Source organism: Lipophrys pholis (assembly GCF_963383615.2).
Source record: "Lipophrys pholis genome assembly, chromosome: 1".
Taxonomy (NCBI): domain Eukaryota; kingdom Metazoa; phylum Chordata; class Actinopteri; order Blenniiformes; family Blenniidae; genus Lipophrys; species Lipophrys pholis.
Window position 1 is genome coordinate 47,288,561 of NC_137635.1, and position 23,217 is coordinate 47,311,777.

Here is a 23,217-nt window from a genome sequence, read left to right on the forward strand (position 1 = left end):
AATTGTACGATAGTAACGAAATTATGCTGATTTGTGAATGCGTAATATTTATGTGTGCGTAATGATCTGTACGTGTCAGTAATTGTATTTGTTGTTGCTGCGCAGGCACATTTGTACATTTCTATCAACACTAGCATGTGCAGTAGATATATACGTGCGTAATCTTTACGCACGTATGAAGCCCGTGTAAATACCATTTACTCACTTGTCTAACATGTTCGTGGGTATGACTGCTGAGATTTTCTGTTACAAGAACCTGTAAATGTCTTATGTTGTTCTCTCCAGCAGGTGAATTGAAGTGAGATTCTTCAGTCCCCCGGATGGCGCATTGGGCCAAGTCTAGACCTTAAGTGAGGATAGTCACATTTAGGCATTCACAAATCTCAGTACATACACAACATTTATTATATTATTACGAAGTAAAAATTGCAGTTCAAGTGCAAAACAAAATAGCATGCACTTACAAATCTGTATATGCATATCAGGAAAAGTTCCAAGTAACCTCAGGAGACAAAATACACAGGAACCAGACTGAAAGCAATTGAATTGTTTAAGATAATTTTATTACAATTTTCTTGCAATAAGAGACAAATATCACAGATCAACCTCAGCGGGTGTCCAGTTTTGTCTAACAATTAAGTCAAAGAGTGGCTTCTACAGCACTTTTATCATTGTTTCAACAGTAATAAAGAGTAGTATTTGTCCTGTGATGGATTGGCCTTTACACATTGTCAGCTCGGATTGGCAGCAGTGCTTTGCTTTTCTAAGCTGGATAAAACTAAACAGAAGATGGATGGATGGGACATGAATGTAAATGAAGGTCAGACAGATGGATAAAACCGTAAATTAAAAAAAAGATGAAAAGTCAATTGTACCACATTATGATCTTTAAATTCTGTAACGTATATCATTACTCAGTTTCGTTATTTTGAATAACCAAATCTTGCAATGGTAGTTTAACTGGAAATTATTTTCAAGGAAATCAATAGTCTCCCTCAAAACATTCTTAAAGACCATATACAAGGTGATGTGTAAAAAAATGTTTTTATCTGACCCTCCTAAACTAAGCACCCTGATTACAGAGACTTCATTATCACATAGGGGGATTTCAAACTTGTGTCAACAAATGCCACAAGGCATTTTGTGTGGCATCTTGAGTCATGACTCTCATGTGACACATTGTTTTGAAATAACTGAGACGGGGTATTAAATGATATGCAGAGCTCTCATTATGAATACAAATAGAGTTTTCTGTTTGGGCAAGGCTGGAGCACATTTTCTTGTTGTGTTTAAGCTGTATGACTTTTTTATTATTATTATTTATTTATAGGCCAAGGCAGTAAAAATATTGGTCTCATCACAAGTCAGACATTTTGAAGAAGGACAGCAAAATATGAAAAGAAAAAAAAAACAGAGCTTAAGGCTGCTCTTGTTGGTGTTTTGTCTTGTTTGTCCTTGCCAGAGTTGTAAGTTGCTGATGTAGAAAATATGTAGGTTTGAGAAAGTTGGTGATGTAGTGGTTAGAAATCTCGCTTCGCAGCAAGAATGTGTGGAGTGTTTGTTTTCTCTGTATGTGCCTGTGGTACTCTTTCATCCCTCTGTCTAAAAAGTGTGTTTTCTGACTCCGAAACGCTCTAAGTGTAAATCTATCTATCTTTCTGTCTGTCTGTTTGTCTGTCCTGAGTGTTAATGGCAGCTTGTTCAGAGTGTAGTCTGAATGTTTGTAAAAACATTCAGACTACAACAGCTATAGGAGAAGTTTTCTGGACATTTCACTGTATTTGGAACCAGAAGGTTTAATTAAAAATAAACCTTATTTTGAGAGTGTAGTCATTTTTGGTAGTAACTTTAGATTTTTGTGTAAATATATACAATTGTATCAGTTTTACTCCTAAAGAAAAACATTACATTTTGAATTCAAAGGTTATTATGTCCCTATTTTACCGGTGAGGCTCACTCCGGAACAATTTGGCCTCTGAACTGAAATGAGATGGACACCCCTGATTTATAGTGTATAAAATATTGTCATTCACTCCACATGTTAAAAAGACATCCATGTAAAAGCGTTCAAGCATCCTTACTTCACTACACCACAAACCGTTGGGTTATGCAAGAATTAGAAAGCCTGAAAAATGTGATAACTTTACAGCAGGTTTTCCTTTAACTACTAATTGGAGGTATAGCCACTGATACACGATTGACGTTGACTAAGTATAATGACGCCTAAGTAGAGTAGGTCAGGCTGAATTGGAAAATATGTGTATGACATTCTCCTGTATAAAATCTGGTGATTTGTCTCTGAAAAGGAGATTAAGTGTTGACACAAATTGCAGATATTAAGTGTTAATTTCCTTAATTGCCTACATAAGCTCTGTATCACATCCAGCTTTTGACCGTGGTGGCGAGAGGGACGAATCAATAAGCAAAGTGCAATAATCCTCCATATGCATGCCTTGTCTCCCATCATAGCCCCCTCAAAAGATGCTCCTTGCAGTATAGAAACCGTGGATAGCTGTCCTATCACAAGTGCACAGTATGTCTGGAACATTTGAGCCTAAAGACCACTTGACTTGTGCCGAGCCACGGCCTCTGTGCTTGGATTGCCTTTCGAGTGTTTCCCCTCGATCCTGTCCACAGATGAGCGTGTCCTTGAAAGCAGCAGTCACCTTCACCTTTCTGGGAGCTTTGCACATTGATGTACCGATCTGTATTTTCCCCCTTTCCTGAGAAAAGTAGACAGTTTGTTCCAAACAGCCTTTTTAATTTGGAGAAAGAAAAAAGCGAAGCTTTGTCGGATCCGATGTGCAGGGACCCACTTGTGAATTCAGAGGAGTAAAGGGGCGGGAAGCCTTTCAGCTTCTTTGAGCCAATCCGGGTAGTGGAACGAGCCTGTGGTACATACGGGAGACCTTCAGAATAAAGGTGTCTCCAGGCCCTGTCTACATCGCCAGTCAGCAGCAGGTTGGGTTGGGCAATGAACCACAGTGCTGCTGGAACACTTCCCAGCAAAATTGTTTGAACAGGGAATACTCGAGTGTCTTTGACAGGAGAAGGAGACAGAAGTTTCTTGGCACAGTTGAACAAAGGGTTTTTGTGAGCCGTGACCTGCATTCCTGATGAGCCGCTCTCCATGCTTTAACAGTGGCTGCCGCTTGCTTCGTGGCTTAATCCAGTTCAGATAGGCTGCGACATACGATGAGCATGGGCTATTTTTTGCATTTCAAACACACTTTAGAAAGTGCTGCTGCTGCTGCTGCTGCAAAAAAAATAAATAAATAAGTATTTACAGAAGAATTAAGGGGGGTGGGTTGCAAGGCGGGGGGTGGAATCAATGAAAGACTATAAAATGTTAATGCTGTAAATATGGCAGATTCATTGTTTGTAGGAATTTCTGTCTCTCATGAAAATATCAACACAGAATATGCAATTATCTTGCTACAAAGGAAACACCAGTCAATACAACCCATATCTACTGTTTCTCTTGAAAGAGCTGAAAATGACACACGGTTGGCCATTCTAAGCAAGTCGCCTTTATCTTCCTACATCCAGTGAAAGGTGCATGTCTGTCAAGTTTGCTTGTATGTTTGAGCTATAAATGTGAGTTTCTCTTCTATATAATGGATATTTTGTGCTCTAGACGGGAAGTGCTCTGTAGCAGCTTGACATCAGTTAACTACTCAGACTTTACCACTCGCTGGTTTTGGCCCACGGGCCTTATGTTCGACACCACAGCTCCAAGTTATACACTCAAACTCGAACATACTGCTCATACTGGTTTTACTCATTGATTATAAACCGTATGTAATCTAATCGTCATGATTCAAATGTAGCAGTGGATTAATCATCCATTAATTTCAATATGTGAGCAATGTTTTGCCTAATTGAAAACCATTTTGACGTAAAGAATCAGAGATTCTGAAGAGTCATTTAATTCACAAGATTGCGATCTTTCTCACCCTCCAACTTAATTCAAACTGCAATAGGGTGCAGCTGTTCACGACCCTGGAAATGATTAAAATGGTAGAGGACAATGTGTGGGAATATTGAAAGGAGATTTTACCTTTTCCTCTCCCTGTTCCCTGTTCCCCTCTTTGCAGATGTGCCTCTCGCCTGCAGCACCTTTGATTTACAACAGAATTCTTCAGGCATGTTGACCATCGTAGTTGATCCCCTCTGACGAGCCGGGTTTGGAGGAAATAAGCCCCCTCTTTCCTCTTACTCTGATTGCAAAGCAGCTTTATCCCCCCCCCCCCCCCCCTTTCAACAGCAAAACATGTCCTGCATTCAAGATTTAAAAATAAAAGAAAGAGGTTTTCTATTAATTGAAAGAGCAGGAAGATAACAGGTCCATCAGCCAAAGCAGAAAATTGTCAGGCACAGAAACTTAATTGATGACTCGTCAGCACATGTGCTTTCACTCACTGAAACATGACGACAGGCAGCATTCGGCTTGACCGACACGTGAAGTGTAAGCTGTTCTCTGTGCAGTTGGTCATAATATGCAATATACTCAATGCTTGTAGGAGGGTAAAGCTGTATGTTTATACAATGAAGATTTCAAGTGAAAACACCAAACTCTCATTGCGTCTTGCGTGTCTCCATTTCACAAGAAAACACAACTTTTTGAGAACGGCTCCCAAGGTGGAACTTTTCGGAAACCCTCCGACTGTGTCGTGGTGTAAATGGGGAGGGGGGGGGGGTATTTTAACTTTCTGGAAACGCCTGGGCTCCATCGCCGTGTAGACAGCGGTCAGTGCTGCTACGTGCCATAGATAGCAGTTCATCTGCACATGCTCAGTAGATGGACAACAACAACAACGTTTGCCTCCATGACTCCCAGTCCATATTCTCCTGGGACTTGGTTTTATTGTTGACAGTCACCGTAAGAACAATCAAACTTCATCGTCTGTCCATACGAATGTTAAGATGTACTAAATATTCAAATCTTCCACTTTAAAATATATCATTAAATTATTAATTAACTCATCAAGAGTTAATCTGGACAGTTTCTCCATCTACGTTATGTACTTCTTTTATTCTAGTGAGAGTTATGGCACAATGAAGCCCGCCAGGCTTTAATTAGGTAACACACACACACACACACACACACACACACACACACACACACACACACACACACACACACACACACACACACACACACACACACACACACACACACACCAATAAAATATTCACAACAACAATATTCATGCCACAGATTCCTAACAAGTCCATGAACAGTGAAGTTCCAAACCAACCTCAGGTCAGCAGATCATCAAAGATTCTCCACATAATAACATTAACTATCATGAACAAGAGAGGAAATGTTGGCAGCGTTCTGTGTCTGCTCTAACTACTTGACATTAGCAGAAAACGGTGCGCGGACACTTTTGACACCATCTTATTACAGTGTCCATAGCAACATCATGAACTTCATTACAATTAAAAGCGACGGACACGATGTGTTCATGTCGCTGCGACTGAGGCGTCTGCAGAAAGCTTTTTTGAATACGGAGGTAGTGTTGTTGCTGGTTACAACCAAAAAAACAAACAAACTGATAACAGTAATAACAGTGAAACTGACCAACCATAAGAAAATCATGTTGACATTTGCCTCTAGGAAACAGGACCCGTTTCACTCTACATGTGGAAGAATTGCACCAGTAAACAAAAAAAACTGGAGTTTTGTTGTTGCCGTTGCTAGTTTTTGATGTGACGGTAAGTCGTATCTGCCTCTTGTCGGATCTTATGGCGAATGTGTCTGATGGTTTCTGTGCCTCATTATCATAAATGTAATCTGTTCTTTCACACTCTCCACCGCTAAAATGACAAACTCCCTGGAAAGAAAAGGTAATTACTGTCTGTTTGCATTCGCCGCTGCCACTTCAGCAACACAGACAAAAGCCCGGAGCTATTATTACACAAACATTACATGGATTATACCCTCAATCACACTTCATGTAATCTTCGCAAGCATTTCATGCATTTGAAAAGAAAGATTTGAAAATATGAAGAAGTAAATGCAAGGCACTTTTGCTACCTGTGTGTATGTGGATAGCGTTCTGTCAGCACATAGCATTACTGACACCATCCATCCTCAAGTGATTTATCTATTCGCGTAGTAGGGGGGCTGGAGCCAATCCCATTTTACAACTGTCAAAAGCAGCAGGATACACGCTGAGCATGTCACTCGTCCATCACAGGGCTGGACAGAGACACAACTGTGGGAACCCTAAGAAAACCCCACACAGACAGCGAGAACATGCAAATCATATCCAGAAAAGTCTGAAAGAGAGCTTTCTTTGACAAAATGTGTTGATGCAATTGGGTAAAAATTGAACTTTTGGTTGTATTCATGCTTTCAATGTTGACAAATCTCATTCACATGATTAGCACATAAAATATCTGACTGCATGTGCTGAACTTCTGTAAATGGAAAGTTTTGATAGCATTTTCTGAAGAAGTCAGTGGAGCAAAACAGCCGAGTAGGTGCTATCACTCACTACTAGTAAGTTCTCAAGTGGTAGGCTCATCCATCCATCCTAAAGTGGCCAGTTAGTCTCGGATGCATCTTTTTGGAAAAAAATCCATGCAATCATTGGGAGAACATTCAAAGTTACCACAAGCAGATTTCCATATGTGAATCAAGAGCACTAACCACTACACCACCATGCTGCCCCTCAAGTACTACATGCATTAAAAGAAAACACAAGCTCTTTTCTTTTTTTTCTAAGCCTTGTGAATTTTCTACAGATACAATTTCATCTGCAAGTGAATGCAAACGATTGCAATGTGCATTTGGAAAAGCACCAAACATTTATTTGAGTTGTACATAGGTTTAAAGACATACTGTAATTACACAGGAATGAAAGCGGCTCTCAGGTCTGGGCTACCTTTAAGCTGAGAAGGTGGAGATGCAAGCAGATCTTGATCGGAGTCAAATCTGCAAGCGATTGGTGCGCCTGTGGGCTCGGGCAGATCCAATCACATGACCCCAAAAATGCTGCGAACCAATAATCCTCCCAATCTTAAATTATTAAGGCGAAGGAAGGTAACATGTAGAAGGCAGCGCAGAATCACAAAAGAGAGCACTACTCATTACTGCACTTGAATAGCCAACAATACAGACGTTCAACCCGACATTTTTCAGAATCCAGTTTTAATAGTTTTGAGTGAACAAGTCAAGGCACACGAAAACATTTTGTTCATAGTTACAAAGAAATAATCAACAGGGCTCTTTCTGTAAAATTTGTAAAGAACAATTGAAAACAAACTTAACCACACAAAAATTGCTTTTTTTATTTATTTTTTTAAGTTTGAACCCACAAACATTGTTATTATTAATTAGATTTTTTTCTAAAGATAGAAACATGGTTGGAGAACTACGCTTGTCTGAGGTAAAGTCATTTCCCTGGAAAAATAAGCCCTTTCTTAGAATATTTATATTACTGTCTCACTTTGTTAAGGCTTGGTTTTCCTAATGGACATAATGACTGGTTTACCATGAAAAATAGGAAAGGTCGGTGTCAGGATCCTTTTCTTTCTTTCTTAAATCTCATACTGGAAGTCATATTATTTACAAAAAGATGATTTTATACTTACAAATTAGAGTTTTTGTGAAATGTTGACATCATTTTGTTCCTAATAAACAGACATTAAATATATTTATAAGATTTATTCTAGCATAGATTACCGAATATTTATTAAAATTTCAAGAGCTTTGGGGAGGGGGGGGGGACATGCAATGTTTTTGGAGTGGATTCAAAAAGGAACAGTATTGTACAAAATAATAATAATAATTACAGTTTTATCAAAAAGCACTTTTTGTAGCACCTTAAGTGTTTTGTGATTCTGCACAAAAGCACCTCTGTGGTTGTATTTAGAGCAGCACCCCGAACATCCAAAGGGGGGGGGGGGGGGGGGGGGAGTGTTAGGAATGGGGTGGGGTGGGGTGGGGTGGGGTGGTGTTGGTGTTGGGGAGGGTGAGTGGATCCCCTCTCTGTCGCCGACGGTGCGCCGCTGTCCGCCACAGCATCAAATGTCCTTTTCCTGATGTCACTCCCATTACTAAGTTAAAGTCATGTGATTGTGGCCCTACAAGGGCGAGGAGTAGTTTCCCCTGCTCAGCGCTTTCATGACAGGTCCCGGAGGTTCAGTACGCTGCTGCTGCTGCTGCTGCTGCTGCTTCTTCTTTTCCTTCTTCTTCTTCTCCTCCGGGCTCGAGTGGATCTTCTCAGCAACACAAGAGAAAACACAGGGTATTGGCTTTGCGGGGAGAAAAGGTAAAGAGGTTGTCAGATCTCAGCGTGTGGGTGTTGATATATACCCTCTGACCCTGTCCTTCAGCGGGGAGTCGGGGTGCGTCTAGCCGAGGAAACAAACAGGGCCGACCTCAAAGCCAAACCTCTGGTTGGAGTCCCCAAAGTCATTCAGCATGACGTCAATAATGGGCAACTGGTCGATGCGGGGAGTGTTGATCTCCATCACTGTCTTTGAATAGCCCTGTTTCAGCTGCAGACAGAAGAGGTGCAAAGCTTTCAAGACGATTCAAACCCCCCCCCCAAAAAAGGCTTGACATATTTCAGTTCATATGTAATACATGTAGAACCTATGAAACTTTCACTTTCTGACTTAAATTATGGGAAGAAATGCATTGAAAATCATTCATTACCACTATAAATATAAGTGAGAAGGCACCCACAACTCATACAGAGCAAATTATAGTTTATTTAATATTTATTTCATACTGTTTTTAAGATTTATTATTTTTTGCATTTTTCGCTATTCCTTTATCACTGTTCACTTGCTCCTGCCGCAATTTCAATTCCTCCATTGGGTGACGAATAAAGGATTATCTTATTTTGTCTTCATCTAATGTAATAAATAGTTTGCAAATAATGTAATAAAATGAGCCAAGATAGTATGTATCCGTAAATAATTAATGACAACAATGCCATCCACTACATTGATTTTTAAAGCAACCTGCACAAATACTGCAAAATAATTGCAATAATAATATGCAATCAACAGTGTTATTTCTTTAAAATGACATTACTGGTTACATGTATTACATATTCTTTTCATGCAATGATGTAAAAAAAGCTGGTAATATTATTATAGTAATTATGTATTGAATCGTTGGCAAACATGTATCACAATATTGGCTCAAATATTGTATTACACTACATTTATTACATTTTTATAATAAGTTTATATAATAAAAAACTTATGTTATTGACCATTATTGGTCGCAACAATAGCATTTACTTAATAACTAGTGACCTCATCTCATCTCACTTAAGACCAGCACCTTATATGTTGACATGTTGTTCATTTGCAATGTAAAGAGTGATGAATTCCATCCCATATTAACAAAAAGTTCCACAATAAATTATTCAGTTTTTTTAAATTATGTCTCCAGTTTCCCAGAAACTAATTTACACATTACTTATATTAAAATAAACACATTTTTCAGTCAATAATGGACTTGGGTTGTGAGAATTGGTCCAGGTCTTAATAAAAACAAGCTGGCCACTTTTAAAAGCTCCCGTTGCTCTGGCTCCTGATTGCACGCTGCCTATCCTGTATAAACATGTCTTAATGCCATTTCTCCACCAGTGTCGACATATTTGTGAGGATTAATGAGATTTCATGGGATTTAGAGAAAAAAAGTTTAATTGCAAACTGAAAGTTCTGAAGTGAGTATTCACCGAGCAGCCGTCAATCAGCGGCTTGATGAAGGGATTATTGTCGTAGGACAGTTCCTCGTCGTTGGAGCCCAGGAAGCGCAGCGCCTTGTCATAATTGTCGGCCTTGGCGTCGTACCAGGCCACGGACTGATGGCATAAGTAGGTGAAGTTCTGCCGTGCCGAGGAGCTCAGCAGCTTCAGGAAGGTGATCTGCACCGTGGTGATGGTGTTCTCTCCCACATCGACGTAGTTCAACTAGACAAATGAAGGGCGAGAAGATAGCAGAAGAGGGGGAAAAGTAACGACAGAACACAGCGTTAAAGGATGGAGCGAGGCGAGTGGAAATAATGGAAATAGATAAAATAGGAGGCCAACATGAAGCAAGAAAGTAGATATTGAGGAAAAGAAAGGATTTAATGGATATAGGAGGAAGGCAGGAGGGAAAAGAGAAAAGATTGGTGGGAAAGAGTTACTGTAAATGAGCCTGGTGATAAAGAAACCAAATGGAAAAACTTATCTGAAGAGCATGGGAGGTAATAGAAAATAAAATAAGAAGCTGTGTGGGTCGACTTACGATTTTTCCACGTTTGAATTCGCTGAACCATGAACCCGGAGACTCTTTGGGCCAGTTAGATATTCTAACCTGCAATAAATAAGTGAAAATTAATGGCCGAGATTATTAAAATACACAGTCAGACTTTTGTTAGAATTGCAAATAGCACTGAATGGAAGCAGGTCATATGTAATTCCATCGTAGCAGTCTTGTTAAAAAGTCTCAGTCATTGTCTGATGCTGTATACAAATAGGAAGATTGATTACTTACTCCTGTGGATTTCTTATCTGGGTTGATGCATGTTTCTCCGCCTGCTGTGAAATTACAGAACACTTTGATCGAGTCTCCGATGCAGCCCTGGTTTGGATCGATCCAGTATTCACCTGAGAACAAAAACCGTCACGTGAGACGCTGCTGAGGTTATAATAAAGCAGCTCGCTTTAGTGTCTTGGACACTTTAAACCAGCTGTGTCAAACATAAAGCCTGTGGGCCAAAACTGGCCTACAGGAGGCTCCAGTATGGCGAAACCACCAAGCAAATGGTAAAAACTTCAAAGAAAACGTTTATTTTTTTAACAATTACTTTAGAGTAGCAGACACAACACAACTGAGACCCGAGGTGAGATATTGGTGATGCTGCCAGGAAAGATAGCAACCTCACTGCTATCAAACGAGACTTAAAGCCATGCTGTCAGGGAGAGTTTGTAAAAAACCCATAATGCAACAGCTATATATTTTTTTGGGACATTTCACTGTATTTTGCATAATTAAAATTGGCTTTATTTTGAAATTGTAGTCATTCTCAGTAGTAAGTGTTTGGTTTTGTGAAAATATAGTCATTTTCATCATGTATACACAACAAAAAACAACTTTAAATAAAAATATAAAAGGTTATCATGGCACTATTTTACCAGTCCAGCCCACTCAAGCTGTATGTGGCCCCGATTTATGGCCACTGACTTAAATAGCAAATTAAACTTCGCATCATATTGCGAAAAACTGAGTTAGCGACTATAATTTTAACCCGCTCTAAACATACCTCAGATGACGTAGTGCAGATGACGGCTGCAGGATGTAAACGTGCAATGATGTGGTCAAATTAAAAAAACTCTTCAATCAAATATTCAGTATTCACTGATCACAGTGCTCTTTCTCTTGCCCCAAATTTAGTTCATTAAGTGATATGGCACAATATTTGAAAGTTAATCCCTTTAAAACACACTTCAATTCTGTCATTTTAAATGTAGAGGGCATGGATGCACTGTTCATGCAAACATAATTTGTCACAGTTCAGTGGAGACAATGTGATAATTAAGTTAGAATTTTAAGGTTATTATGGCACTATTTCAAGATGAAATTGAGCTGTTCTGAACTAAAATGTGTTTAATGCTACTGCTTTAATCGAAAGCTGTGAGGTTTGAATAAACTGTCTGCGGTACCGTCGGGGTAGTCAGGCTGGCTGAGGCGCAGGTCGTTGCAGGTCCTGGCCGGGTTGTCCTGGGTGCCCATGGGGAACTTCATGCGCTCGATGTCCTGTTTGAGATTGTTGAGAGATCCAAAGACGTCTTCCATTCCCTCCACGCCCACGCCTTCCATTCCGTAGTCGGCCAGCGCCTCGTCTCCCTGCATGTCGGCCTGCCGCCTGGTCTTCCTGGAGGCCTGCTGGATGGGCAGCGGCTGGATGATGTCGCCGGGCGGACCCTGCAACACGGAGGACAGATGTGAAGACATAACCCCGGTCCGTATGTCCGGGTTCTCCGAACTCCAAATTGCTCCCAGTGGGTGAATCAAGCACGTGAATCGTCACCAGTGTTGTGTGAAATGGTGAATGTGACTAATGATGTGGAGACTGCTGTGGCAGTGGACAACATTAGCATTAGTGTCAACTAATTAGCAGAGGTGGCAAAAACACATTGGGTACTCATGTAGAATAGCAAACATTCATATATAAAAAGGATTTTGGTAACAAATTCAGTTTTTACCCTTAATGTAAAATTGGACAGGGTGAACATGATCTTTCAAGTGGTGGTGAGAAGGTCATATATACACATATTTAAACTATTACCTTTAGTATCATTTGTCAAGTTTGGAAATACCTAACCATTACCAATGACACTGTTTCAACCTGTATCAGATTTTGGGTTAAAAACAAACGCTAACAGGCTGATTTTCATACACACAACATAATTTCTATCAAACTGCAATCAACCTTAGTTAATGTCATAGCAAAGTCCAGCTATATGTGTTTGAATGTAGGAAGTGAAAGCAAAAAGCTTTTAGAAGAATAAATACAAATAACATACATGATTGTTTCTGGTGAGTTTGTAAAAACATGCATAATGCAACAGCTATAATAGAAGGTTTTTTTGTCCATTTCACTGTATTTTTGCACCAGGAGGTTTCGTTAAAATTGGCTTTATGTTGAAATTGTAGTAATCTTATTTCGATAATCATTTGGTATTTTGCAAACAAATAGACATTTTCACCACGTATATTCTGCGTCACACCAAAGAAAAGCTCTATAGTTTGAATTTAAAGGTTATCATGGCAATATTTTACCGGTCCGGCCCACTCAAGATGAAATTGGTCTGTATGTGGTCTCTGAACGTGAATGTGTTGTAGGTGACCCAGCAGGACATGAATCTCCTGTTAATGTCCTCTGAAATCCTCCGAAATCCCGTAGTGCTGAACACCGCAAAGCTCAGCGTTCCAGCTCGCAGCTCTGCAGCACTGCTCCACGTTTTTTTTTTTCATCTCTTCATCTACAGTCATGACTGCTCATGCCGCACCTCAACATATTAATATGATTTATGGCATTTTGTTTGAATAAATATCCATAGATGTCATCTCATGCTTGTGTCGTGACACGGCTGTAATATTTAAGTGGCTCGTTTTGATATTAATGGAAGTAAGAAAGTTATTTACAGGAGGTCCAGGTGGTCCAATCAGTCCATTGTCTCCCTTCTGACCAGCTGAACCCTAAAAAGAGGAAAGAAACCATATCATGGATATATTTACAAATGAACCAACTCTTATGATACATATAAAGGTGTGTTATTGCCTTGGAAATATCAAAAAAACCAAGCTTACAGATGATCCCTTAGATCCCTTCTGTCCTTGAGGGCCCTGGTAAAAGAAATAAGGCAATATTGAAAAATGAACAACAGCTGTGTGGCAGAAGGTTGAGGTGCAAAAACAAACTGGTTTGTACTACAAGAAATGAAACTTACTGATATTCCAGGAGGACCAGGAGGCCCGAGAGGCCCCTGTGAACCGCCGAGACCCTGAAAACACACAGCAGAGGAAACACGTCAGCAAGCAGTTAGTAAGAGTTCAGGTATCTGTCCAAAATGATTAAAAACCTACTAAATTATGTGTGAAATGAAAGTTTGCACCTTGTGGATGCTATTTCCATACATTAAGACTTTAGAGATCGCATACAAAGGGGTTTCTAAATGACCAAAATCACACAAGTCGTTCAATTTCTATTACAAACAATTCTCTAAGTGAGCTTTGTATTGCCCATACATTATTGAGTAGTCCTGTGCTACTAAGGACAATGAAGATGACTTATTGGACTTAGTGGGTGAATGTACAGAAATATACATGGTCAATTTCACTACATTTTTAGGTCAAATATGTAAATCAGGTGCACTAACTGGTAACAGGACTTGTTTTAGTAAAGGAAACACAGGAAAACCATGTGGTGTTATATTCCTATCATTCATATTATAAGGAATTCTACAAAAATAACACCAATCTTATAAATTCAGCCCTGTTTACATGACAACGTTTCAGGTGAAAACGCATAATTTTTGCGCTTTCATTTCAGAAAACTGACTGAGTCATGACAAGATGGAGGAGCACAAAAAAGATCCAAAATGTGGCTTTACAGGATACTCACAGCATCACCCTTTCCACCTCCAGTGCCCTGAGGTCCAGGCAGACCTCGGTCACCCTTCTCTCCGGGTTCACCCGGAGGTCCGATCAGACCGATGAGACCTGGATGACCCTGAACCACGCAGAGAAACCAAAAACAAGCAGTGAGAAGAAGCACAGAAAAGCATTTATTGAAATTTACAACATCCACAAAAGCTTAATTTCTTTTATCGCTCGGAGAAAATTAAGGTTATATTTTCAAGTGGAAGAAATATGCAAATTCCTCGGCACGTTTATGTCTGGCCAGACGACCTCAGAGCCGTCTGATTCCTGCCTATAAATAATTAGTGTGTTTACTGTGGTCGTCATATTTAACAATGGTGGTCTGTCTCGGCACCTGCTGCTCGGCAGAGTTATGACCATCTGCTCCCGACTGCTGCATGCTGGCATTAAACCAATGACCATTACAGAGATGATATTATTGGACTTATACATATTCATTCACCGCATTAAATCACGGTGTGCAGAACTCCTTGAAGCTTTTTTTTTTTAATTCGACTGTGAGCGAGGGAGCAGAGAGGGGAATAGGCCCAGATGTTTGCTTACTATGGAAGCTTCGGATAAGACGCACCAGCAGATATGAGAAATACACAATAAAGCAATTTGAGATTAGCATCGTAATAATGTCTTGCCTTCTCTCCCTTGTATCCAGAGTCACCTTTCATACCAGGAAGTCCAGGGGGGCCCTGCGGAGAGAAAATCCGTTTGTCAAAGCAAAAACTGACAATGAAATGCATCCATATTATTTAACAATGACAATCTGCACGGTTCTTCCCATGAGCACTGAGAATGCAACATTTATCTCATGAAACTATTATCACACCCAAACTTTATGATTCCATAAAAACCCCTGATACTCAAAAGCCAAGTCATAAATCATCTCGTGGCAAAATGCAAGCAGAGTAAAAGAGTTTAAACAAGGGCACACTGTATTAAACATTCATCGCAGGGATTTTATTTGGACGAAGCAATCTGTACCCGTAATGAAGATTGAACAGTATTTTATAAAGAGAGGTGGAAAAAAGTGACTTACAAGAGGTCCAGGAGGGCCGTCTTGACCAGAAGCGCCAGGGAGACCTTGCTCACCCTGAAATTAAGAAAAAAAAGAAAAAAAGAAATATTGTTTTGAAAAGATCACATAATTCGAGTATTTAGATGTGAAATTAAACTTGATTTGGTGGTTAAACATCTACTCACGACAGCACCGGGGATTCCACGCAGACCGTCAGCACCGGCTTTTCCAGGAGGTCCCTGAGGTCCGACAGGTCCGGTTTTGCCAACAGGTCCCTCTGCTCCGGCTTCACCCTGTCAAGAAGCGGTCAGGGGTTAAGGGAGCCACAGTTCTGATCCTTCAGAACTCTGAATAAAAAGCCAAACTTCACAAAAGGTCAAAACCACCACTACCCCGACTTGTTTGTTTGGCTGGTAACAATTACTTATCCCGTCATATTCGGTTTCCCACCGAAGTGAAGTTTTAATTCAAACCTCATAAACGTCAAACTGCACATAACAACAAACGATGACACACTCCACGCTGCAGTTAAAAGTCCACCAGGTACATCAACCTGCAAACAATCCAAAGGCATCTCTTTTTCTTCAGGTTTGCATATCCACTGCTTCTGCTGAATCCCATTTATCAAAATGTCTTGATAAAATCTATCTCCTCTCAGCGTGATGAAAGCCACTTCACCAGCAGACTGGATAAACCATTGTATTTTAAAATCTCCCAGGCATCGAGAAGGAAACTCGCCTGATTAAATCCAAGCTCACACGCTAGGTAGAATATTTTGATTGGTGACAAACTTCCCGTTTCATCTCTGTGAGGATCCATAGACGTGTATATGATTGTTTGAGATTCTTCACCTTGATATACCTGTTGCGCTGGTTCACTATTACTGAGTATTTTAGCACTTGATTGCGTTTTTATTGCATCTTCGGTTTTTGAGACGGCCAACCACAGGAAACATCCCACCCTCCGGTTTCTTCATAACACATTTCAGCTTAGATGACAAAGCCTTTCATAGGTCCAAGAATCCGTTTGATATTCTGCTGCATCTTTTCCTATCAGAGCTGCGGGTGAAAGGATTCAAGGATTTGCCACATCGGATCAAATTAAAGGTTATCAGGTCTGGTCTATTGTTTCTGAGCAGAAACAGATCAGTTCTCGTCAGTTTTCTGTGTATTGAAGTTCCAGGGATGTCATATTGCCGGGGATGATAGGAGGAGGGGATTAAATTGTTCTGACAACCAATTAGGCTTGGATTTGACACTGTGGGATCACCACGCTGTCGTTGTCTTGTCCCCATCAAGTCAACTCTAATCCTTCACCCAGATGTGGATAGAATATGCACTTTGTGCAGCCGTCTGTCTGAGAGGAGAAGAGAAGAGAAGGAGTGCGACAACGAACAAGAGGACGAGAGAGGCGATGTCTGAAATGTGTCACGTTTCCTGTCTGTGATTTCCTTTGAACCATCCGATCAAGAGACAAACAAATTCTTTAAGAGTTTTCCTCTTTGACTGTGCAAACATGATGTTCGAGGTTTGAAGGAAGTCATCAAACTAGTTAAAAGCCTTAAGAAACCTCAATGCTTTTTCACAAACGTAACTGAAGATATTATGGAAAGAGGTTTGGATGCTACTGGGGGAAGTATTACTACTCAATGAGTCAAGACAAGACAAGACAAGACAAGACAAGACAAGACAAGACAAGACAAGACAAGACAAGAATGCATTCATCCCACATGGGATCATCACCCTAACCGTCAAACGGCACGAAGATAAGATCAGAAGATTTTCTTAACATTAATAATGAGAAATATAAAACCACACAAAGATCCATCGATCATTCTGCCTAAACCTAACCCATAACCCTCAGCCAGCTTATTAACTAACGTTTGCACGGTCAGCCAACATTTGCGCTAATTAAGGATGCATTTTCTGTGCAGGACAAACATTAGGTCACACTCATAACCCAAAAGTGCCGGACGTTCACAATATCGACTTCAGACAACCAGTGATGTTGAATTCTTATCTGCTATTTGGCCTTGAGCAGTGATTTTTAAAGCAAGAAATCTGAAAGTTTTTACGGTTCCATGAAAACCGAAGGGCAGATTCAGGTAATATTTATCTGTCAGATCAACACAATAACACTTTCTAACTTTTCAATGTTATAAACTGATGAAATGTCATGAAAACATTCAATACAGTTGCTTTGTGAGCATTCAGATAGTTTTTCCAATGAAAGCAGTGAGTCAAAGTCACAATTGTGCTTTAAAATCTGATTGGAAATCAAAAGTGGTATTGTAACTCACCTTGGAACCTTTTTCTCCTTGTCTGCCCTCCTGACCTGCAGCTCCAACAGGACCCTGAAAAACAACAACAAACACTGTTAGAATAGAAAGGTGTATGAGAGCACTCTGTTAATTACTGCAATGGGCTAAAGCAAACTGATTCAATCTTTTTGTTGATGCCTATTGATAAAAATAACAGATTGAGCCCTCTTGCATTCACTTCAAAAGGCATTTTAAAGTCATTATTTCACTTTCTGGGGCTGTGGGTGACAGTACTCCAGACAAATGCATGTATACGAAGAACATGGAAACTCTGCACAAACAAGGTCCAAAAGGGCTAAAATGGGGGATTTTCTTGCTGTGAGGCGAGAAAGCAAACCACTTTGTCACATTTTCAATCAGAAATTAGTATTATTCTTGTCGGAATTACTTTATGAATAAGTATGACGTTAGAAAAAAGAATGGGGCGACACAGTGTCAACCAATGCTGGTGCAAACAAGCTGCCCCACTTTCCAAACACACTGAGATTTAAAGAAAAAAAAAAAAAAAGCATTGATATTTTCACCAAAAACCCTTTGCTGGTCCAAACCATGGAGAAGGATTGACATTACAAACTATAATCAAATAAACCACAGAAAAACCACGGGTCTTTTATGTAGGTTTGTAAGGCTTGGAAAGTGTTTGCGCATTAGCGAGTCCAGTGTGTGTGTCCGCTGGCATGTGTGTGCTAATGTAGTCAAGCAGTCACACGCATCAACGAGCACCAAAACCCGAGTCAATTTTGAAGAGATATTGGGAGTAAGTAAACCAGAATTATCCCGGTGAGGGATAAAAACACATCATACCGCAAAGTCCATTAATATGGACATGGAGCAGGGTCTAATTTGTTCAGTAGTCTCTGTCACCTGCACGCTACAGCCCCAGAATACAAATGATTGGGATTAAAATTGCTTACCAAGATTTTTTGAAATCCAAAATTCAATCGATGCACTGCAGCTTTGACCACGTGAAAGCATGAAAAACATGCAAATTAGTTTGCTTGAGGGTTTACAAACATCCGTGGCAGTGTAGCGCCACTGTAGGTAGATCTGACTTTATTTTAGACGCATGATCTCAAACCAGAACACCGTCAGCACAGTGATCACTTCCCGTTCAACAGACTATAACAGCATCTTCAAACAAGCCTGAAATATTTACACGACTCGACCACATTCGACTATTTCAATCGCAAATTCTACCATCATAATAATAATGCTCAAGGTGAATTATGTAGCATGGGGTTAATTTGATCTAAAACCAAAGTTTGTTTTCTTTTTTTTCTGGTGGCTTCACTTTATATAATGTTGTTTATGGCCATTGCAAAGCCTGGAAATTCGGAACCTACAGAATATCCAAAATAACTTATTTAAAGCTTCGTAAAATGAGGGATTTAATGAATCAAAAAGTGCTTGCATGCGTTATATTGTTCCCAGATGAAGTGATAAACATGAGAAAAATGTATTAAAAACTTCAGAAATGAGGCATTAAATGGGTAAACAAAGATAGTCATTGTGATTCTACAAAGCAATTTTGGGATATTGTGCATTTAAAAACTATTGATGTACTGTTTTTTGATGGAAAAAACACATATTATTTGATTTACATCAAAAGGAGGAAATTATAATTGTTATAATTGTAAAAGTTCAAATGAATAGAAAATAATAATGGAAATTCTAGATTGCTCTTCAGGGATAGAATGAAATCATAACGTGTCGACATGTAACACAATATAATGTAAAATGATTTTTCAAGTGACACAAATATTCTGTTTCTTGAATTACTGAGTTCATCTTGATGGATTGTGCAGAGAATAAGATTTGAGTTTCTGTCGGTGCCGTTTGTGGATTTTTATGTGAGTAAAACCTTAAACTTGCGCAGTTCATGGTTAAAAACTCACAGATCACAGAAACATGTGAAGTGGGTCTTAAACTGACAAGGCTGTAAGTTACACACGAATAAACCAAACAGATGTTAATCCACAGGTTTAATTGTCAACTACAGGTGAACATCTGCTCCATTTTTATAGCAACTTATTACAACTTTTACACCAGATACTCTTCACGCCTCGTTATTTCTGGGAGTTAACTGGTAACGTAGCAGGTTAAACTTCACAGGAAGGAGCGACTTCCCTTCCCCGTCTCCGCAGAGCCGCGTCAGCCTTTTCCACACTCCATTAAGACTTTACGATTAATTGTAAAACATTATTACCGTAATTGGGAGGGATCATAAAAACGCTACGCTGGGGGAATAAAATAATCTCAGCTGAAGTCTGACGTGACAGAAAAGGCGGCGGGCGCCAGAAATGGCGGTGACAAGTTAATTTCCAGACATTAGCGGCGGCAACAGTCCGACTGCCTTCACATTACTGCCAGTCAAACTCTAAATATGCTAATATTCTCCAACATGATGATCGCTATCTGCAATTACTGCTTATTCTAGACACTCAGTTTAACTAATGGAAATAATTTCCTGTCAAAGTCATGAAGATCAATTGGAAATCTAAGCATATCATCATAAATATGCATCACTCTATGTTGGGTAATAAAGTAGCTCGGGGCTTGTAAGAGGCTGAAAATGGAGAATATCTCCAGAGCGGAGCTGAAGTATCATATCATATGTCAGTTTGGAAATGTACTCACCCTTTTGCCAGGAGGTCCTGGTACTCCAGCTTCGCCAGATGGACCTGGAGGGCCCTAAAGAGGCGTCGACAGAATACTTAACTCCACTTTTTAAAAAATGAAGGGTTGTAACATAATCAGCTCCTGTGACTCTACATTTGTTAAAAGCCGGATCCATTTTGACAGGATGCACACGAGATTAGCTGCCATCCTCTCTCTGACGTTGTTGCTGCAGCATGCAATTTGGTGGCATTAACTCTGAACTGCACGCTTACATTCAAATTGTTTTTTTTTTTAAATAAAATACATCTTCTTTTAAACAGTTTTTGGTCATATTAGACTTACGGGTTGTCCAGCGTCTCCATCGTCTCCTTTGTCACCGGACAAACCGTCGAGACCCTAAAGAAAGACACAATAATCAGAAATCATATTGTGATCAATCTGATATATTTGGTAGGTGTTGGAGATGTGATCACAGCATGTTAATATGACTTTATTTTTCTTGCCTAGCCAATTAATCTGGTACAACATTATTAGATTTGTACAGGATTTTACCGCCATTCGTCTTCTATATCACTATTAAAGTTCACACCTACAATAAAGAGTTGTCAATCTAAATCATGTGGGATGTGGGAGAAAAACACGGACGACATTCAAACTAAAAAGGCTCCTTAATCTGGATTTATAGTGAGAACCGTTTCATCTGTGTGGAGATTTCATATAACCAGTGTTTTATGCTCTATTTAAAACGGGTTGTAAATATTTACCGACACTCTACTGACACTTGATTTTTATCAACCGGTGGAAAAGTGTAAACATTAAGTGCAGTACTTACGGCAGCACCGGGCTCTCCAGGGGGACCGGGGTCTCCCGGGAAGCCGACAGGACCCTGCAGACAGATTGAGACACGGAGATAACTGAGCGTGACTCACGTATTTGACACCGTGTCAGCGGCAGCTTTCAGAAATATGACACGACGAAGCCGCCACTGACGGCTCTAATAACGCGTCAGACTGCGTTTCATCCTGGCTGACGTACAGGGTTACCCTTGGAGCCATCGTCTCCGGGAGGTCCACGGCCACCGGCGGGTCCGGCGGCTCCCGGGGGGCCGGTTTCTCCCTTCTCGCCAGTCTCTCCTTTAGGGCCCTGAGGGAAAGTGCATCACTGTTGTCAGCATGAAAACAAACGCAGGCTAAACTCTGTCACCTAAATTGGATTAAAACCATTCTGATAAAGTGAATGTTTTTCAATCATCTATTCTCAGTTAAAAAGATGATTCTGCTCATTAAATGATAGTCCTAAAGAATCATTTTTCACTCTTAAACAGCTCCTTGAAGCCTCGGCTCAGACTCGCAGCAGCAGCTGAAGCATAATTACAAGCCCTGAATCATTAGCTGGCCCATTAGAGACCAGCTTTTCTCCGGCCACTGCCAGCGTGGCACCTTTAAAATTGACCTGGATGTGGCGTGCAGCCCTGGGTCTATCTGTCACTGTAAACAGATACACTGAGGCAGACGGATACGTCGATGCAGCCTGATGGAGTCGGACTCGAGGAGAGCGAGTGCCTCAACACCCACAACCGAGCTGATGCTTCCCCGGTGCGACACAAGCAGAAGCTCGCCTCTAGTTGGAGGCACGAGACTTCTTTTACTCAAATGAAATATGCAACATCATGAGCTAAAACTCTTATTTGGACTTTTGCTCCAATAACAGCCCGGCGAGGGAGCTTAAATAATCCGCCGGGTCCAAATGAGGCTGAACCAATTATCTGCTAAAAAAGCCTGCAGGCTGCAAAACATCAGCTTATAGAAACGTAGGTAAAATATACAAAAGCAGAAGAGGCCCCACAGCTAAAGCGTCAAACCGCAAACCAGGACTTAATTATTCATAGACGTATTGTTTCAACAGTCATAATTACACATCAGACGAGCTGCACATGAGGGCATATTGCTGGACGGGGTGACAAGCTGCTCACAATGCATTTTAAATACTTTTTAAACTTCTATTAATGGGGTGTTTTTTTTTTTTTCCCCCTTGCCTTTGAAGAAAATCAAAACAGTGTTTGAAATATGATAAGAAGCCCTACTTTTCCATGACACAGCACTTACTTTGCCACCAGGCTCTCCGGGGCCTCCTGGGTTTCCAGCCTCACCGTTTTCTCCCTGTGATGTCACAGCAATAGAGAGCATTAGTGGAAATAACAGCGACCGCCCCGCTGACTTCAAACAGGGCGGCGTTCGCGGCTGACTAATTAGTGCATCAGTTTGAATCTTTGTTTCTGCAAACAGCGATCTTCAGAAGGAAAGAATCATTTCCGTATTCATTTATTTTCAGGTAAAATCGAGCATGAAGAGGAATATTTGTCCTTGAAAATACGGAATCCGAAGTCTTCAGGTGTATTTGGTGCTTACCTTCTCACCAACGCCTCCCATTGGACCAATGCCTCCAGGAGGACCTTGTGCTCCCTGCAGACCAAACCCGGAGAGATCAGTTCAAGTAAATACAGAGATTTAGACTGACAGATCTCAGTATAAGACCACCAGATAAGAGGGGTTATATACGCAAACTTACATCAGCTCCACTGGGACCCTGGGGACCTCTGGGACCAGGAGGACCAGGTGGACCCTGTCAACGGGACGAGACTTCAGCGGGAGTAGTGTGGAGTTACGTGATTTCTAAATAAGTTGCTGCTCTGCATTACAATGTGGGAACATCTGATGCAGAGAAGTTTCACTTGGAAACAATGACAAGGTTGAAACTTGTACAGAGAAGGCCTATTGATACTTCCATCCTTCCATCCATCCATCCATCTATCCATATTTTTAACCCCTCCCTAACCTTCCTTCTTCTTATTTTCATTATTCAGCTCAGTCAGGGCGTCTGTCCTAAACAACCGTCTGCCACTCGGTTCTATCATCATTACCAGCATCTGGGTCATCGCTTTAAGATGATGTGTTTTTATTGACCAAACTTCACTTCTTATTGAAAAAAGAGCAATAGTAGCTTTGAACATAATGCAATAGATGTGATTTCACAAATATGACTTGTCTGTTCTTCAATCTAAAGAAAACACTGATACATGCAA

General features: G+C 40.4%; 1 protein-coding gene across 1 annotated transcript in view; it reads right to left on the reverse strand.

Moving 5' to 3' along the window:
• Positions 1–6,790: 6,790 nt before the first annotated feature.
• The window catches only part of LOC308113007 (collagen alpha-1(XI) chain-like), an 84,634-nt gene continuing 68,207 nt past the window's right edge, over positions 6,791–23,217 (reverse strand). Inside the window, exons 48-68 of the mRNA XM_080468882.1 lie at positions 22,704–22,757; positions 22,544–22,597; positions 22,241–22,294; positions 21,171–21,278; positions 20,968–21,021; positions 20,478–20,531; positions 20,154–20,207; positions 17,496–17,549; positions 15,382–15,489; positions 15,218–15,271; positions 14,817–14,870; positions 14,150–14,257; positions 13,476–13,529; positions 13,336–13,371; positions 13,171–13,224; positions 11,685–11,946; positions 10,516–10,628; positions 10,267–10,335; positions 9,714–9,947; positions 8,330–8,514; positions 6,791–8,232 (exon numbers count right to left, since the gene is read on the reverse strand). Of these exons, the coding sequence (XP_080325008.1) occupies positions 8,368–8,514; positions 9,714–9,947; positions 10,267–10,335; positions 10,516–10,628; positions 11,685–11,946; positions 13,171–13,224; positions 13,336–13,371; positions 13,476–13,529; positions 14,150–14,257; positions 14,817–14,870; positions 15,218–15,271; positions 15,382–15,489; positions 17,496–17,549; positions 20,154–20,207; positions 20,478–20,531; positions 20,968–21,021; positions 21,171–21,278; positions 22,241–22,294; positions 22,544–22,597; positions 22,704–22,757 (1,779 nt within the window). The 3' untranslated portion in view covers positions 6,791–8,232; positions 8,330–8,367. The remainder of the gene's footprint in view (positions 8,233–8,329; positions 8,515–9,713; positions 9,948–10,266; positions 10,336–10,515; positions 10,629–11,684; positions 11,947–13,170; positions 13,225–13,335; positions 13,372–13,475; positions 13,530–14,149; positions 14,258–14,816; positions 14,871–15,217; positions 15,272–15,381; positions 15,490–17,495; positions 17,550–20,153; positions 20,208–20,477; positions 20,532–20,967; positions 21,022–21,170; positions 21,279–22,240; positions 22,295–22,543; positions 22,598–22,703; positions 22,758–23,217) is intronic.